We start from the raw sequence: 19,167 nt of genomic DNA, 5'->3' as shown, positions 1-19,167 counted from the left end.
GTCCGTCCAATCAGTCCTAAAAGAGGATAAGAAATGTTATAATTTTTAATTATTATTATTATTATTATTATTATTATTATTATTATTAGTAGTAGTAGTAGTAGTAGTAGCAGTAGTAGTAGTAGTAGTAGTAGTAGTAGTAGTAGTACATTGCACCGATAGAGATAAGTATTACGGCGAGGATGGGATTTGAAAGGGCTAGGAGCTGGAAGGAAGCGACGTGGCTTTAATTAAGGCATAGTCTCAGAATTTGTTTTATGTGAAAATTGGAAACCACGGAAAACCATCCTCAGGGCTGCCGACAGTGGGGCTCGAACCCACTATCCACCGTATGTAAATTGACGACTACGTGTTCCAAACCACGCAGCCACTCGTTCGGTATATTATTATTAGGTGGTATTTCAAAAGACATCAGTTCAAAGCCCGCGAATGACCACAAGGTTCCTGAATTTATACAATTTAGACGATGATAACCGAAAATATGATAAATACTGTACAGAAAGAAAACACTAAACGATTATCGTTTGGAAGTAGTATAAACGATTATCGTTTGGAAGTAGTATAAGTGATGATTTTAAATAGTCACTGAATATTTTAAAATATCCACTATAAGTTCAGAGTCTTCTGGGGGCATGCCAATCTAACTGATGAGCCCAAATGGCACGTCTGGGCGAAACTCTGCAACCGCACGTGGCATAACCACCCAAAAACTGGTTCTATTGCCGAGATTTTGTCCACTATAATTTTTCCAGTGTCCTGTGCTGGTTTCCAAGCTTTTTTCAGGATTTTCCACATACGCTTGGGTACATTGCCTGTGCTTCCGAATAGCAGAACCCGTCACGGACCAGTTTTCTGGGCGAATTTTATGACTCTCACACAGATATGAGATGGATGGTCATTATTATTATTATTATTATTATTATTATTATTATTATTATTATTATTATTATTAGATCCATTATGCACAACTAAGGAGTGCGAGTGAACTTATTTAGCACAACGTTTCTTATTGTCTTCCCAAAATCTCTTCATCCTTTCGCTGTACTTATTTCTGTGTTCTTTCGTCCCTCCTGTAGCTTCTCTTCTAGGTTGATCAGCGAATTTGTATTTGTTTATGATATTTCTGATTTTTTCTGTCTTGCATGATTTATACCAATTTCCTGAAGATCTTTATTTCTGTAAACCAGTTGTGAATTTTTAGAGATATTGTGAGATTTAGTATTTTCTTTCTTAGCCTATTGTTATCTATCCTGATCTAATGGTGTGTGTGATTTTTTCTGTTACTTGATAGATTTCCTGTGATTGCGATTGCTGTTGCCGGTCCCAAGCCCGGATAAAGGAGGAGGGTTGGCATAAAGCCGTAAAATAAGAGCCAGGAAACATCTTGAGGCAACTTCTAAGGCTGAATACCTTAGTTGTATCCCTGAGACCGACTTTGATCGATCTCCCCACTATCTTCAACTTGTTAGCATGATGGACATGTCAGTTGACACAACAATTATTATTATTATTATTATTATTATTATTATTATTATTATTATTATTATTATTATTATTATTATTATTATTATTATCATCATCATCACCGTACTGTAAGTCATTCACGCACTAATCGTGGTTTTCTTCCATGGGACGTAAATGGAAGTAAACTTGTTTGCCAAATCCCAAATATCGTCCCAATGCTTTGAAGTTGAAGTGTTATGTTCAGGTATACTATGAATTGTACAGGAAGATAGAGTTTCTATGACTATTTCTAAATGCTTACACCACCATGACGTGTTACTTCTGTAGTAGCATAAACACTTGCCGCCAACAGAGCTACCTGGGCATCCCTGCGGGGAACAATCCTGGTGATCGCCCGCCATATGTCCGCTGGGACCAGGGCCCTGTAATTATTGTGACTCGCCACTCAAGAAACAAATGTCCGGCCGGAGTTGATTGGTTCCTCAGCGGGGGAAAAACTCCACAGCCATAAACATTTTTCAATCTATATTCAAATGCAGCCTTCCCCTGCATCTTGTGTGGACAAAGCGAAGGTGTTGTTTTCTTGTTGGGCCTTTGCTAATGTTAATGAACACGACATCTTGTGAAGGGCCTGAATCTACCTTTAAGTAGACTGTTTGTTAACAGGCAATGCGAGCACTCCATAAATCACTTCTGGTACTTTGTGTAGGTGCGATCAGGATACATTCAGATCACGCGACAAAGAAGTCGCTGAGAAGAGCCAGTCGATTGACTAAAGACAACCGCACACAGGAACTGATTCCCTAGTCAGAGACGTTTCACATAATCACACTTCACGTGATACTCATGAATTATAATATATACATGGAAGAGACTGTGTTTTTCATCGAGATCTGAAGAACTCTGTTTGTTAAGTATATGAACTTGAAGCTTAATAAAATACATATGGTTCACATCTTAAGTTCAAAGAACTTAATAAAATGTAAAATTAAATTCGATCACTTCAAATTTTCGACCAACAGATTCCATTCCTTACCTCTTTCGCATAGATTTCGGAGTCTTCTTAGTTCAGCCAATGTCTTATCTCTGACTTGCCATCATCAAGATATCCGTTAAGAGGTGGAATTACTTGGTACTATTCGCCAAATACTTCAAAGTCCCCCACCGGAAGTGATTCAAGAGTTTCTGAGTGGCAGTGACAGTGTATTGGCAAATGTTGTCATAGAGAATCAACGCTCGTTTTATACGTTTGCAGCCTTCGGTGCCAACCAGCTTTCGATTTTCAGAACTCTACCGGACGTACCTTCTCTTTGGACCACTCCTGCAGATGACCAGTATCTTATACTGGCTATTGCCAATAAAGGATTAGAAATTTGTGATGTCCAGAGGCACAGTAGGAAGCAACGATGCGAAAGAAATAGCCACATGACCTCTCCGAACAGCCTAACCACCACCGCACAGATTTGTCAAATAACGTTTGGTGACCCTTACCTACTGTGAATAGTAATCAATGGCATGAGAGGGAAAGTCTTGTTAGTTCAATCAGTAACCTTCTTAGGACAAGCGGTTTCGACTTGCTGAGATTGTATTACAGTAAAGTACGACAACTTTGTGTCTTCTTCCGGCATGATAAAAAACTCCAGCAGGACAAAATAACGACACTCCAGGGTCTCTTAAAATCTATTAGTGATTGATGGTACATTAAACACATCAAACAATTATTATTAGACCTATTATTATTATTATTATTATTATTATTAGTAGTAGTAGTAGTAGTAGTAGTAGTAGTAGTAGTAGTAGTAGTAGTAGTAGTAGTAGTAGTATTCTGTTGAGTCAAGCCTTACTGAAGATTTTAAGACACAATATATGCTTTATATTTGGTAAAGCCATTGTTAGTAAATAAATGAATAAATAAGGGAAAAATTACCCTTAATTACGAACTTTCCAACAGGGGGTTGGTTTTATATTACCACAAGGATGGCTTTTCGTTTTAATGGTCACAGTTCCGGATTGCACATGATACCATGAAGAGCACGCGGCAATTAATATCATCATTTTTAAACACTCTTCGTATTATCAATCAATACGAGTACAAATTACGCCACGACTATGGGTATCAAATGTCTCAGCAAAGTAATGTAGAAAAAATGAAGAACGATTGCAATTATGAGGGGATGAAAATATAAGTGCACCGTGAATGAATGCAATTTCGTTTACACACACACACACCATTCATATTTATTTGAAATGAAAATAATTCAGTAAAAGATTCCCGGCCAAATCGTAGATTTTAATCCCTTCTGATTAATCCTTCTGGCTCGGGGACTGGGTGTTTGTGTCTCTCCCAACACTCTCCTCTTCATATTCACTCACACAACTCACTACCAACCATCACATAAACGTGCGATAGGGGCTACATCCCTTCACATAGGGTTGGCGTCAGGAAGAGCATCCGGTCATAAAACAGGGCCAAATACACATGTGTGACGCAGTTCGCACCCGCGACGACACATGTGTGGGAAAAACAGTAGAAGAAAAATTATTATTATATAACATGTATTGTCTCGGGAAACGTTATTGAGGTTTCGGGACTGAAGTTTCCGGGTTCGATTTAGTGTTCTGTCTGGGTGGACTCAGCCACATGGGGATAATTGGGTCTGTTTAAATTCCAGTCCTCGGGCATAGTCAGAGTTGTATCATGTGGTATGCCACTTCAATATCAGACAAATATAAGAGTTGGATCGTAATTAAGCCAACTGCAACCTCGTTCCAAATTCTAGTCCATCCTCTCCTAATTCCTATTCCTGACGACCCCAGTTCGATTTAATAGACACGCGACTAACCGAAGGGCGGACCTTCCTCCCCAGTTGTAGCCAGGAGTATGTATGTCTAGCTCTAGGGCACTGTATGGCGGCAGTTATGAGGTGAGATCTCCTTTTTGAGTCCTAGAAGATAGGTAATAATACTAATACTAATAATAATAATAATAATAATAATAATAATAATAATAATAATAATAATAATAATAATACCATGGTATGATGAATTCTTGGTTCAAGGTATTTACAGGGGTTAGACAAAACTTTGTTGTTTGTAGTTTACATGGATCATCTGCTGAAAGGTATTTAGTGGCAAGGAGGGATTCAGTTAGGTGAAAATGTAGTAAGCAGTCTGGCCTATGCTGACGAATCGGTCTTAATGGCAGATTGTGCCGAAAGCCTTCAGTCTAATATATTGGAAGTTGAAAATAGGTGCAGTGGGTATGGTATGAAAATTAGTTTTTCCAAGACGAAATTAATGTTAGTAGGTAAGAAATCTTAGAGAAATGAATGTCGGATTGGGGATACAAACCTGGAACAGGTTGATAATTTCAATTATTTAGAATGTGTGTTCTCCCAGGATGGAAATATAGTAAGTGAGATTGGATCAAAATGCAGTAAAGCTAATGCAATGAGCTCGCAGCTGCGATCAATAGTATTCCGTAAAAGGAAATTAGCTCCCGAATGAAACTAAAATTACATAGGTCTATTTTCAGGTGAACTTTGCTTTACAGGAGTGAAAGCTGGGTGAGCTCAGGATATCTTATTCATCTTACAAGTAACAGACATGAAAGTAGCGAGACTGATTATTGGTACAAACAGGCGGAACAATAGCAGGAGGGTACTCGGAACGAGGAGATAAAAGCGAAGTTAGGAATGAACTCTATGGATAAAGCTTTACACATAAGCCGGGTTCGGTTTGGGGCTCATGTGAGGCGAATAGAGGATATAACGGACTCTCTTATGGAGAGTAAGAAAAGTAAAGGGAGACCAAGACGACGATGATTAGACTCAGTTTCTAACGATTTAAATATAAGAGGTATAGAACTAAACGGTATCACATAACTAGTTTCAGATAGAGGATTGTGGCGGCCGTTAGTAAATTCGCAGGGGCTTGAAGACTGAACAACCGAAGGCATAACAGTTTTATAAAGAAGATGTATACATAAATAATAATAATAATAATAATAATGATAATAATAATAATAATAATAATAATAATAATAATAATAATAATAATAATAATTTTGGACTTACACTACCTTCAGGAATCAGGGAACAGGTATGAACAATTCCCAGCCTCTTTGGCAAAATCGAAACTCTTGCTACTTCACGTGTCTGATTACTTAACAAGGAAATAGGATTATATTCACAAATATCTATTCTGATATACCAACATTAAAAAGTTATCATTAAGTCTTCAGGTTGATAATTGCTCACAAGTCCTGTCATATTTCCTAATTGGAAAATTTTCAAATGAAATTATATAGCCAATTGTGTCGATATTATTTTACCGAGAGAATGAACTTCGCCGTCTGAGTCCGGTAGGTGTTAGCTTGCATTCGAGAGATAGTGGGTTTGAACCCCACTTTGAACAGCCCTAAAGATGGTTTACTGTCATTTCCTATTTTCACATGAATTAATGCCGCGGTAACTTCCTTCTCAGTCCTAGCTCTGTATTATTCCATCATGGCCATAAGACCTGCCTGAGCTGGTGGGACGTAAAAATAAATGATAATCAATATTAGTTTACTCCCATGTTAATCAATCAGTCAGAATTGTGCAACTCATCACATACTGTAGTTCTCTAGTGTAAAGAGACTTAATATCTTACGGTAATTAATAGACTTAGAAGTGCAATATTATCACTTTGAAGACGTGGTAACGCAGCTATTTATCAAGAAATTATAATCTGGATGAAATTTAAATATTGGCTTGAAGATGGTTCTATAGATTTCGAAAACTTTACAGTCAGCACATAATACAGAGCGAGAATTTGCAAACCAGATTTTAATTCTGTACGTTTATGAGAAAAGATAATTTGACCTCATTCGGAAACAGAGACGCAGGGTAAAAATATTTTGGTTTAATGTACTCACTGATTAGAGTTCACTGGTAAATGATGATGAGTAGTTTTAAAATTCGTTCTATTTCATTTTATTCCCCGTTGACTGGTGAGAACCGAACCATGCAGACAGTAGGAAGAAATCACCGTCTAATATAACATTTGTGATGGGAGTGGGACATTGACTGTCTGACCTTTCAGCAGCAATTTTATTGGACTGCCAGTAAATAATGTAAACTTCGTCTTTTCAAATCTAATTCTTTACCAAGACAGTCTTCTATTACAATACTACAGTATACTTGTTGCAGAGGGTATTCTATAGCATGTCATCACAGCGGAATGGTTAGTTAAGATGGATTATAAAGAATAAGTCATTCATTACCGTGCAAATGGTGGGCGCTAAGCTGAACTGTCGGTCACTGTTGCTACCGCTAGTGTTGGTAGTCCTGGTGCTACCGGTGGTTGTAGTAGTGTTGGTGTTGGTACTGGTGCAGGTGAGTGGTGAAGAATCAGGACGGAAAAACCACGAAGCCACCGAAGCCCACTGCAACAATACAGAGAGACAAGAGATAGAGAGCTAGAAGAAGGCAGAAAGAAGTGAGAAGAAGAGAATGGAGAAGATCATGCAGAGAGAAGCGTGCATGGTCGTGTTAAGAGCGTCCAAACACTGACAGGAGAGCTAGGAAGATCTCAGAGGCATTCACAAATTTTAATATGGATGATGATTAGGAAAGGAACAGTCAACGCAGAAGTATGTAAAGTGTCTATTCCTCACAAAGTAGCAATGTGATGAAATCCCTCACTTCGGAATTGTGAAAGAAATCTGTTTCAAATTGCGTTGCATTCACGATAAAATAATTTGGTTATTTAATAAATGCGTTGAAGGTTTTAAAAGGACATGATGGTATTTCTCAAAAGCTGTCACAGAATTTATAGCTGTCGAAGTCTAAAACTGGCCACCTTTCGGAGTGATCCACAACTGAATTACTTTCTATTCCATTCTTAGGCCACATACTTCCACACAGCTGCTGGGATATGTTTCATTGGTAGATACATACACTGTTATTCAAATTACTATAGATCTGAAGCACACTATTACTAAAACGTCCCATAACAAGACGCTTGTGTATATACATTCTTAAGTATTGTTCATCTGCTAATACAGTACAATAACTAAGGTTTACGAACTTTAAAAGTTACAGAATATTTAGGCTACATACTTTTTTGAAGGAGTGCAAGGCATTTTCCGCTTACTAGGAGTTTAACTTCAGTCAACACATGAATTTCCGGCAAAGGAAACGAATTAGGAATGGAAAAGTTGCAGCTGTAGCCTTAATAAAAGTACAGTAGTGGTATTTTTCTGAAATGAGAATGAAAAATGATGGAAAATTACCATAATAGCTGTCAACGGTGAAGTTTGAAACTACCAATTTCCGAACGCATACTCCTACATACACAACCCAGTCAAGCTGCTGAGTCAATGATATACTAATGCTCCACTTCAGATCAACCGACATACCGTACTCCAATTAGATTTTAAAAACTAGCTCGCTCCCTCCGGGATCTAGCTAAGTACATTGTGATTCATCCATGAAGCACATTGTAAAATGTCGGTAATTTTGGGCTTCAAACTGTTCCTAGATAGGTTAAGAACGTAGTTAAAATTGCTGTTGCGTAGTATAGAACCTTTTGTACGCTCTGGTTTCTAGGTTCTCTTGAGGAGTATATCTTAGGACATTCAGGTATGTCCTGTCCAAAGTACTACTATGATAATTAATTTATAATTCTTCCAATGCCGTGCTTGTCTCGCGATTTCTTCTTGCTGAGTGATTTATGTTGGGTAAGTTATATGAAAAATTTGATGAAGAATTTTTTCACGATTATCAAAGTATATTAACAACTCAAGTCCTTTTAGACAAAACATGCCAAAATTAAGAACGTAAGTCCTTTAAGACGTTCTATCAATCTCTTTAGTCATCTAGCTTTTCATAACTCGCAATTTAATGATATTTTGAATCTTGTAGTGTGGTAGGGTATTGTTTTTATTGTGAAGGAGGTAGAGGTATCGTTATGAACCACCCTGTGGCCTGCTTCTGCGTAAAGTGGTAATCATCTTAAAGTTGGAGATTGGACTTGTAGGTAAGTAACTGTAACCAGAATTTAGATTAAAATACCCACGGTCTATTTTAGGATAGCATTCATAATAAGTAAGTGCGAAGTTCCAGAAGAAACCGCTCCTAGCTAATGAAGTATGGGGCATCTAGCATGAGGATAGAATTGCTGTAATGCGAATAATGGTGGGAAAAACGCTGAGATAAGAAAGGATTAGAACTGGGATGATAACAACAGTGGACTTAATTCAAGTTATCACAGAAAACCATCATCAGTGTTGTCGACAGTGAGAGTTTGAACTCACAATCTTCCTAATGCAAGCTCATAGCAGCACGTCCTTACTGATAAGCCAATTCACTGAGTCAAATATATTATAATTCTGCGCCTGAGATCAGCAGTTTCATCATATTGTTATAAATGTGAAAAGAGGAAATATTTCTCACCAACTGTATTATTTATTGCTCCAGGTAAACTTCAAGAACATCTGTACTGATCTGCAGAAGACAGTGGACGGGAGTCATCAGAATTATGAGGGAAGAAGTGCTGAATAGGAATTTGAAAGACCCAAATCGAAAGAAAATCCGAAAGCCAATGGTTAATCATTAGACATGCACAGTAATCCTGATTAATGTAACTGAACAATGGGGAAATCAAAGAATACCTGAATGACAACAATAACTCAAATTTGCAAATTTAGGAATAATGTGGATTAGATCATACGAGCAGGTAATCGTAAGGCCTAAAGAAGTTGATATCTGGAAGGCTGTTAGTGATCCTCACTATGGAGGTAGGCCATGAAGGGTCATTTAACGCGGACAAATAACAGGGAACAGGTGATATTAACATGTTAATAGCCGGGGTGGCACTGCTAAATTACCCAACTCGTGTCTCCGGGCCTTACACACTAGGAATGTGTTTTTACCGTCTGTGTTTCACACTGTTACACCCATCCAGACTGAAGTAACCGCAGGCCATTTCATAATTTATTTTGTGATGCTTCATATCGCCCTAATGGGTACTTTACAAGAGTATTTCTTGATTGCCGTGGTTTAACCATGATTGGTAGTCAAGGAACGAAAGAAAAACACTTCTCTTCACAGACTGTGCGTTCGTACCAGCGCTCATGAATTCCTTTAAACCACATTTAAATGTGTTTTGCTGAGACAGTTTCATACAAGTGGTAGCATAACAATTGATCGCCTAATGTTATGGAGTGTTTAACCATTTGGAAACATGTCGCCGCAATTTATAATAAAAGGGAGAACGTATGCTAAGGCAGTGAAGTAGGTTGATTTTGAAATTAAAACTGGTAACACATCGAATCGTAAAAAGAATAGTATTACTTATTGTATATATATCGAAAAGAAGCGCGATGTCAGAAAGAGCATCTGGCCTCAAATACGCGTTTCAATTCTTGGTCAGACAGGAGATTTTTGCCGCGTTTGGCCAAGTCGTCAGGGTCGGGGATTGGGTGTTTGTGTTCATCTTAATAAAAAATCTTTATTTACAAACAACGGAGCCTCCGTGGCGCAGACCGCAGCGCGTCGGCCTCTCATCGCTGGATACCGTGGTTCAAATCCCGGTCACTGTATGTGAGATGTGTGCTGGACAAAGTGGAGGCAGGACAGGGTTTTCTCCGGGTACTCCGGTTTTCCCTGTCATCTTTCATTCCAGCAACACTCTCCATTCTCATTTCATAGCATCTATCAGTCATTAATAAAATCACTTTGGGAGTGGCGACCCCATCGTACTAACAGCCTATATATGATTCATTCATTACATCCCTGACCCGGTCAATGACTGGAAAACAGGTTGTAGGTTTTCATTTCATTTACAAACAACATATCACACTACTAACCACGGCATAAACAAACAATAATGAACGCATCTTTCCACATAGGATTGGTGTGAGAAAGGGCACTCAACTGTGAACAAAATGGGGTTATTCCATCCCAGTGATGAAGTCAAACAATTGGGAGAAAGACCAGAAAATATTATTATTATTATTATTATTATTATTATTATTATTATTATTATTATTATTATTATTATTATTATTATTATTATTATTATCCCAGGAAGAGTTGTAGCTTAATGTTGCTGAACGAGCTCGCTGGTGGCCAGTATGCTGACAGTAATGCGAGTACAGGTTTACGAAGAGAATTATTCATAATGCTTGACAGTTTATGAACCACTTAGGCTCAACTATAACTTTGAATATGAATTGTTCTAACATTATGTTAATGATCATGGCATACGGCAAACAGAGTAGGGAGAGGAAGCGGAAACATTGCTTTGGACGTGTGGGGCCAAATAAAGAAGAAATCAATAAAGAGATGTTATCAGATTTGAACCTATATCAACAACCACGTTATGATCAGCCTAAGTACCAGATGCAACGGAAGAATTTTATTTTAACTACCTTGAGTTCTTTATATAAAAGCAAGACATTGCACCTGCAGCAATATTTGATTTTTCTTCCCTCTACCCAGATGCGTAGTGAAGTCAATTTCCTTTATAGCAGTTGATTTAGCCAATATACGTCGATACGAAGAGAAGTTCCACGCCCCCGAGCGCCACAGCACTGTTACAAAGGCAATCAAAGTTTTTACTGAGTAATGTACAACCTCCTCATGCTCAAACTTTTTATAGGGATGGAAAAGTATTTTCTTGTTTTTGAAGAAATTCATGACTACCGTCTGTGAAATATAGTCCTATTTAAAAAACAGGCTATAAAATAAAGAGCATGGGTGGGTTGTCATAATTCATATACATAAAAGAAATATGGCGAAGGGAAATATCGAGAGACAGGAGGCATTGGAATCTCACACGAGCGATTATTACAGACTACGAATAAGTTGTAAGCAAGCTAATTAGACGCTGACAAACCGAGGCAATATAGGCGAGCTCTGTTCACTTGGAAGGACACAGGTTCGTTTCTCAGTTGGGAAATATAAAAATTTAGAAGTGGGACTTCCTTTACTAGAGATGCATACAGCCATGAGCTTCACTCATTTAAAATGAGCTTCACGTTAATCCCCGGCGACAAAGCACGGCTAGCCACAGAACTAAACACTATTCCACTCGGTGCCGAAACTACGAACTTTGTCTAGTAGGTCACTGCTGCGCCTAAATCGTGAATGTAACAATGCTCATCCTTAAGATTGGTCACATTGTCACATTCGCGATTTTGATACAGCAGCGACGCTATCATAAGCTAATTTATTCTGGAGTTACAGAACACACGAACTAACGGCGACCCTTCTCATGATAGGAATAGCTGCTACATGGTCAGTGTGTTGCATCTCTCCTCCCTAATGTCTTATTTACTAGAGAGGTAATCACGCTATCTCTCGTTATCAGATGGTACCTCAGTTGTCCTAACAACGTTGATAATAATGTTATTGACTTTACGTCCTACTAACTACTTTGACGGTTTTCGGAGACTCCGAGATACCGGATTTAGTCCCGCAGGAGTTCTTTTCCGTGCCAGTAAATCTATCGACACCAGGCTGGCGTATTTGATCTCCTTCAAATACCACCGGACTAAGCCGGGATCGAACTTGCCAAGTTGGGGTCAGATGGCCAGCGCCTCGACCGTGTGAGCCACTTAGCCCGGCAAGCGACGTTGAGAACACTGCGCATCACTCCCTCAAATTCGCCTTAATTTCATAAAAGAGCGGAATGTGAATACGCAGTGTACCGGACAGTAGCTTGTTGTCCCTAATCCCGAAGCATGGAGATTGTAATGATATATGATAAATAAAACAAAACCTGAGGAGGTTCAATTTTATTTCACTGGATTCCATTCTTCTCTCTGTCAAGTCATCAGTCCAGAGGCTGGTTGGATCCTCAAACAGCGCCACCAAAGGTTATGCAGCTATAGGAAAACCACAAAAACCAATGACAGCACCAAAATGAGGCGTACTAGGCAAGACGAGGTGTGAGGTAGTTTGCCATTGCTTTCCTCACTGGGCCAGACAGTGCTATTGTAGCAAGACTAACCCTATGAGCAACACCTTTCATAACCCTCAGATGCACTGGATGTGCTCTGAAAGTCATTACTCAGCACAACCCGTACCCCAACAGCTTCCATATTGTCTCAGCCATGGATGAGACTGGGACTTCAGTAGAAGCTACACTTTCTTCTAGCCTGTGCCAAGAGATGGATGCAAAAGTACTGCATCCATCAAGAAATGTCAGCAGGCAGAGACTCCATTCTTATGATAAGAATTTGTGAAATGGATTGTTTATATTTAGGAGCTTAGCGGATTAGCCATAGAGATGGACAAATATGGAATATGACTTTCACAAAGTATTAAGGGGGAGGAGTATTTTTATGGACTAAACAAATGCAGTTCTTATTTTCCTTTTATGATAGCCTATATGTCTTCCTCTTTACTGTAATGATCTTTCAAAATTTCCTTCACCACCTCAAATATGTTTGTAAATATCCATACTTCGTCGCTGTTCTAGCCATAACTTCCTATCCATTATTTTCCTTAAGAATGGTCACTTCTCCCAGCCATATATGAATATTCAGTCCATCAGCACAATGCCCGTTGTGTTCATTTTCCTATGCGAGAGTAAAGGAAAATGAACCTTGCTGTACCGCACTGTAGGAATGTGTGTTTGCATGGCGTATTTACGCACTCTTACGGTGTAATGTATTTAAGGTTCATGCCCTTTACACTTCAGCGTAGAAAAATGTAAAAAACGAATTCTGATGGACTGCATACCATATGTGGCTGGGAGGCGTGACCAGTTTTAGGGGAAATAATGGGTAGGAAGAGCATTGTGAGATACGAGGCTTTGTTCGAACAGCGACCATAAGCCACTTGCTGCATTCCACTTTTTCACGTTTTCCAGAATTTTCATTTGCACACATAGTTTTCATTGTAATTCAAAAATTATTTTAAAAACGTTTTTGCGTGAGATTTTTTACGGTATACATATACCTATATCACTTATATGAACATCATGGTCTAGATTCTCATCTTTGATGCAACTAATTAGACTTTTTAAAATACTGCTGCAAGAAAATTGATATAATAATAATAATAATAATAATAATAATAATAATAATAATAATAATAATAATAATAATAATGGCGCGTGTCCTCCGGAGGGACCTGGTACAGGTTTCTTCCATCTGACACTAATGGGTGACCTGCGCGTCTATGAGGATGGGACTCTACCTAGGATGAAATTTGATGTTGAAGACGGCACAGACATCCAGTGGATAAAATAACCAAAGAAGGTTAATATCCCCAACCTGGGTAGGGATGAAACGCAAGACTCCCTAGTCGGAAGGCTAGCATGATAACTAGTTAGTCACGGGGCGAGCCGTTAATATCGAAAGTAATAATTAGCGAATATGTTTTGAAGGAATGTTTCAAAAACTCCAGACTTTGTTGTGGAAACAGCCTTTATTCTGTCTCCTCTAAACACAGCCTTCACATCATTTCAGCGAAATAATCATTTAAAATAGGCTACTCACTGAAATATAGTATACATAGTGTATTCACCTTTTAGCAGCAAAAACTAACCCATGAAATACCATGATACCCATTTGTGGATTATTTTGCTGCATAAAGTTTTAAGCAATATCTAGCCGAATTGTTTTTTTTTTTTTTTTTTTTTTTTTTTTTCCACTGTTGTCCAGAACTTATTCACACCTGTGCGTGAAATGGTTGTTGAATTGTTTAAAATATATTAGACGTGGAGTGTTACTTATTGGAAGAACACGTGTTTTAAAGGATTTTCTCCGGCTCCATGGCTAGATGGTTAGCGTGTTGGCCTTTAGTCACAGGGGTCCCGTGTTCGATTCCCAGCAGGGTCGAGAATTTTAACCATCATTGGTTAATTCCGCTGGCACGGTGTGTGTGTGTGTGTGTGTGTGTGTGTGTGTGTGTCGTTTTCATCATCATTTCACCCTCATCAAGACGGGCAGGTCGCCTTAGGGCATCAAATCAAAAGACCTGCACCAGGCCTCTCCGGAGGCCACACACCATTATTATTATACTAGGTTAAGCATTTATCAAAGAGGAAGAAGGAAGATAAGAATGAGATGAGAAAGGATGGAGGAGAGGGAGGTACATGATATGTGGAAAAAGAAACACTCTTCGAATCTCATGAACCTAACAGCGATGTAGCCTAGTTAGAAAAGAACGGCATATGACGAAGAGAGATCTGAGAAGAAGGTAATGGTACGAGCCTAGAAAAAATAACAGACTCGGCACTGGTATCGTGGTTGCTCCACACTTTGTACAGGAGAAGACAAAATAAAGCACACATTTTTAAACGTACGACGTCCTGAAAGGGACACTAGATAAGGTAGCATTATTAACCGTAATTTAGAGACGATGACAGCCATTTGATTTAAGATAACTGGTTTAACTGCGCTCTCCACTCATCTTATTTGCAACACCTACGCGTTATCTCCCACCTTGGCTAACCGTAACACAAAGAAGTATCCTTGGCTACTCACGACAAGTTACAGGAGAACGAACTAATATCTAACAAAGTAAGATTTCTGAAACCCAGTCCCAAGGTATAGGGCTAGTATGCCTGCTTCATACATTTCGAAATACCCAAAGCCTGTTCAGCTGGATTTTGAGGAAAACACGGCAGATTCGAAGAGTTCATGGCAACCAAGATATGTATGTGACAAGTATATTAGTATAAAGTATGCTATATTTACGTGTAAATTAACAGTTTTACACACAGGACAGCTACATCCGAACAACAATGACAAAAATATATCAAATATTTTCTCCATGACATATCGTCGCTCCTATGTCAAAACCGCGAATGTGACACTGCTTTCTCTATCTGTTACTTCCCTTAAGACTGGTCACGCCTCCAGCCACATATTGGTATGAAGATCATCAGAACAAATTTGGTTGAGTTCATTTTCCTACCCTGATTCGTAGAGGAAAATGAACCTCACATAACCGTACTGTAGGAATCTATGTTTGCATGACATATTTACCCGCTCCTAGAGCATGATGTATTTAAGGTTCATTTTCCTTTAAACATGCGCATAGGAAAATAAACTCAACGAAAATTGTTATGATCAATATATGGCTGGGAGGCGTGACCACTCTTAAGGGAAATAACAGATAGTAAGAGCATTGTTACATTCGTGGTTTTGGCATAGGAGTGACGATATGTTATTCATTGTAGATTGTGCTGAACAATAAATTTCGGTAATACAAGTGTGAAGCAGTGATGGTACAGAGTGTCCCATATAAAAGGAGTGGTTTTAAAAATAGCATACCTTTGTTCACACTGCACGGATCCTGACAGTATTGAACTGGATTTACACATTAAAAAGGTCTTCACTTTTCGTTTTATTAGATTCATCTGATAGATCACAATACCTTTCGTCTCTATACCAATTGCCATGCAAAAATCCCTGTAGTGTTTCCATAGATATTTGCATTTCATTGAAAATTTGGATACTCCATTCAGAACGGTGGGCTTAGCGTATGAACACAATACTACTTCGTACCTCGCATGGCGTTTGTTGTGTTATTTACTCTCTTGGACAATGAATCAAACTATCGTGACCTCATATTTCATCATTTAAATGAATGCTCCTCGTAAAATTGTGCAAAATTCTCTAGGAAGAACCAAAATGATTACATTTCATTAATAAGCGAAAGTGCTATAGGTGAATAACCATAAAAAAAGCCTACAATGCACTTCCAAGAATTAATATTTTAATATATAGGATAAATTATTGAAATGCTTTCAATTACCAATCGCGTCATACGAAATAATTTATTTCCGGACTTTACATGAAGCATACATATATATATATACACATTGAAGGAAAAAATATCCAAACGCCATAAAATAAGGAATGTAGAATACGGAAATTTTGGCAATATATTTGTCGAGGTAACATATCGTCGCTGGAACGGTAAAAGGTTGCATTCCACAATACTCTTCCTATCCATTATTCTCCTTAAGACTGGTCACGCCTCCCAGCCACATATGGATACGCAGTCCATCAGAACAATGTCCGTTGTGTTCGTTTTCCTATGCCGACGATTAAACGAAAATGAACCTTACATGCATTGTACACTAGGAGTGCGTAAATACGTAATGAAAACGTGCATTCCTACAGTACAGTACTGTAAGGTTCATTTTCCTTTACACATGGACATAGGAAAATGAACACAACAAAATTTGTTCTGATGGACTGCATATCCATACGTGGCTGGGAGGCGTGGCCAGTCTTAAGGAGAATAATTGATAGGAAGAGCTTTGTGGAATACAACCTTTTACCGTTCCAGCGACGATATTTAATTGATTAAAGGTGGAAGACTACAGGTTAATATCCGCGCAAGAAGAGCAATCGCAAATGTGCCATGCTGGTCCATTAATAACCTGTGTAATTACCTGACTGTTGAATGCAGGCATGCAGACGTTCATGCATTGTGACCTAGAGGTGCCGGATGTCAGCTTGTGGGATGTAGTTCCATGTCTGTTGCACTTGGTCCATCAGGACGGTTAATGTCGCTTGTGAATGACGCTGAATTTGTCGTCCAATGATTTCCCACACGTGCTCGATTGGGGACAGATCGGGGGTTCGAGCAGGCCAAGGCAGCATGTCGACACTCTGTAGAACACGTTGGGTTGCTACAGCGGCATGGGGACGTGCATTATCTAAATTTTCTAAAGTATATAAGTTAATCTCAGGTGGTTCACCCTCTACAAAATAAAATCTAATTCGAAAAATTTCCGTTTTTGCTTGACGTTGGGAACATTGTGTTTCTTCAACAATGTAGGATAAAGTATTGAAATGCTTTCAGTAACCAATCGCATCATACGAAATAATCTCCCCACCAGGAATGCTGTTCATGCACAGCAGGTGGAATCACCAGACGGGCGTACACATCAGTGCGTGGGATAACCACGAGAGTGCTCGTGCTGTCATAGGAAATTGCTCCCCAGCTCAGAACTCCCGATGTAGGTCCAGTTTGTCGACGCCGCAAACAGGTGGAATGCAGGCGTTTACCTTGCCTCCTTCTAACCAACACACGGCTATCACCGGCATCAAGCCAGAACCGGATTTCATCGGAAAACGCAACGGACCTCCACTCTATTCTCCAATGTGATCTCGCTTGACACCACTGAAGTCGCAGACGGCGGTCGTTTGCGGTATGTGGAATGCACGCCGCAGGACGTTTGGCTCGGAGCTGTTCTTCAAGTAACCGATTTCGAACAGGTCGTTGTGTCACAGTGGTGCCAACTGCCGCTCGAATTGCTGCTGCAGACGCAGTCCGCTGCACCACAACCATACGCCGAATACGACGGTCCTCCCTCTCAGTGGTGCCACGGGTACGTCCGGAGCCCGGTCTTCTTACGAGTGTACCTTCTCTAGACCACTGCTTCCAGCACGCATGCACAGTGGAGACATTCCCGCCAAGTTGTTCTGCAATAGCGCGGAAGGAAAATCCACCTTTACGTAATCCTATTATACGTCGTCATTCAACGGCAGTGAGCTGTTGATACTGGCCCCTTCGTCATCGTAAAGGCATTCTTGACTCCACTGTCACTCCGTCCAATCTCACAAGTAACTAACGCTCTTGCACACTACAGCCAATATTTAAAGCAAACCTGATGTGCAACATCATGGGGCTGCTTCTAACGCCACGCTAATGAGATTTGGCGGACATTTGAATCAACGTCATATTTCAGATGTATAAACACGCCTATCAACGTTCGTTAATCTAGCAAAACCCCTTCTTGGTATTTGGATATTTTTTCCGCCGGTATATATACGGGTTAAACATCAGTCAAGATATCCCCTGAATTGTTGATGATTCATTGAATATTCTGTGAAATGTACAATCTCCGGTGTATGAAACCCCTTAAACGACATGGGAATTTAGTTCTGTGAAGTATCAGAGGGATGTCACCATAGTTCATACGTTACATGGTTTTCCCTTCATTTCGATATCGAACTTCATCATTGCTACACAAAGGACATTTCGAAAAATATCTTGTACACTCATTCCTCCGAAGAGTGGCACAATCCTGGCCGAAGTTAGCAGTTGGAAACATCAGGTTAATTGGTAAGAGGTACTGGCAAGCATCGCTTATCCCATCTACAATAAGCAATGAAGATAACCGGGCCCGATTAGAACAGTTCAAGTTTCAGCTAAATCATTCATTCGTTTGTAGTTTCCAAATGTACCAAATGTCAAATCAGACTCTTGTCCTAATCGAAAATTTATTTGATGCAATCTAACTTCACAGACAGGATGGCCTCCCAGATCGCCCGATCTCACACCACAAGGTCTTTACTTCATGGGTTACCTTAGAGATAGAGTTTAGCGTAATTGACCAAGAACAACCGACGATTTGGAGAAGCATACTGTCATCTAAATCAACAATACTTACCCAGAGTTAGCGCAGTGGGGCACCAGAAATATGCACGGGTACGGATGTGTCTAGGAAGAAGGCAGTCACTTTCTATATCAATTGTGAGGGAAAGAAATTTTCAAAGAGATACTGAATATTTATAATTATTACAAGTTTGTAGTTATCACAAAACTGGAATGAGACAGTGTTAAAATCCATCCGTTTTATATGAATCATTCTGAATAAACCAGGAATGTTCACAAAAAGCGTTAACTATCATGGAAATAGTTGTATTCTATGAAAATCGCCAATGACCCACTATCTTAT

The 19,167-nt window shown here is 39.2% G+C and overlaps 1 protein-coding gene across 1 annotated transcript in view; it reads right to left on the bottom strand.

The window, feature by feature from the left end:
- The window catches only part of LOC136861459 (uncharacterized), a 353,179-nt gene that overhangs the window by 152,807 nt on the left and 181,205 nt on the right, over positions 1-19,167 (bottom strand). The window contains exon 3 of the mRNA XM_068226135.1: positions 6,731-6,892. Within this exon, the coding sequence (XP_068082236.1) occupies positions 6,731-6,892 (162 nt within the window). The remainder of the gene's footprint in view (positions 1-6,730; positions 6,893-19,167) is intronic.

This window comes from Anabrus simplex, chromosome 1 (genome assembly GCF_040414725.1).
Source record: "Anabrus simplex isolate iqAnaSimp1 chromosome 1, ASM4041472v1, whole genome shotgun sequence".
NCBI classification, from domain to species: Eukaryota; Metazoa; Arthropoda; class Insecta; order Orthoptera; family Tettigoniidae; genus Anabrus; species Anabrus simplex.
This window is presented reverse-complemented; position numbering and strand designations above follow the sequence as displayed.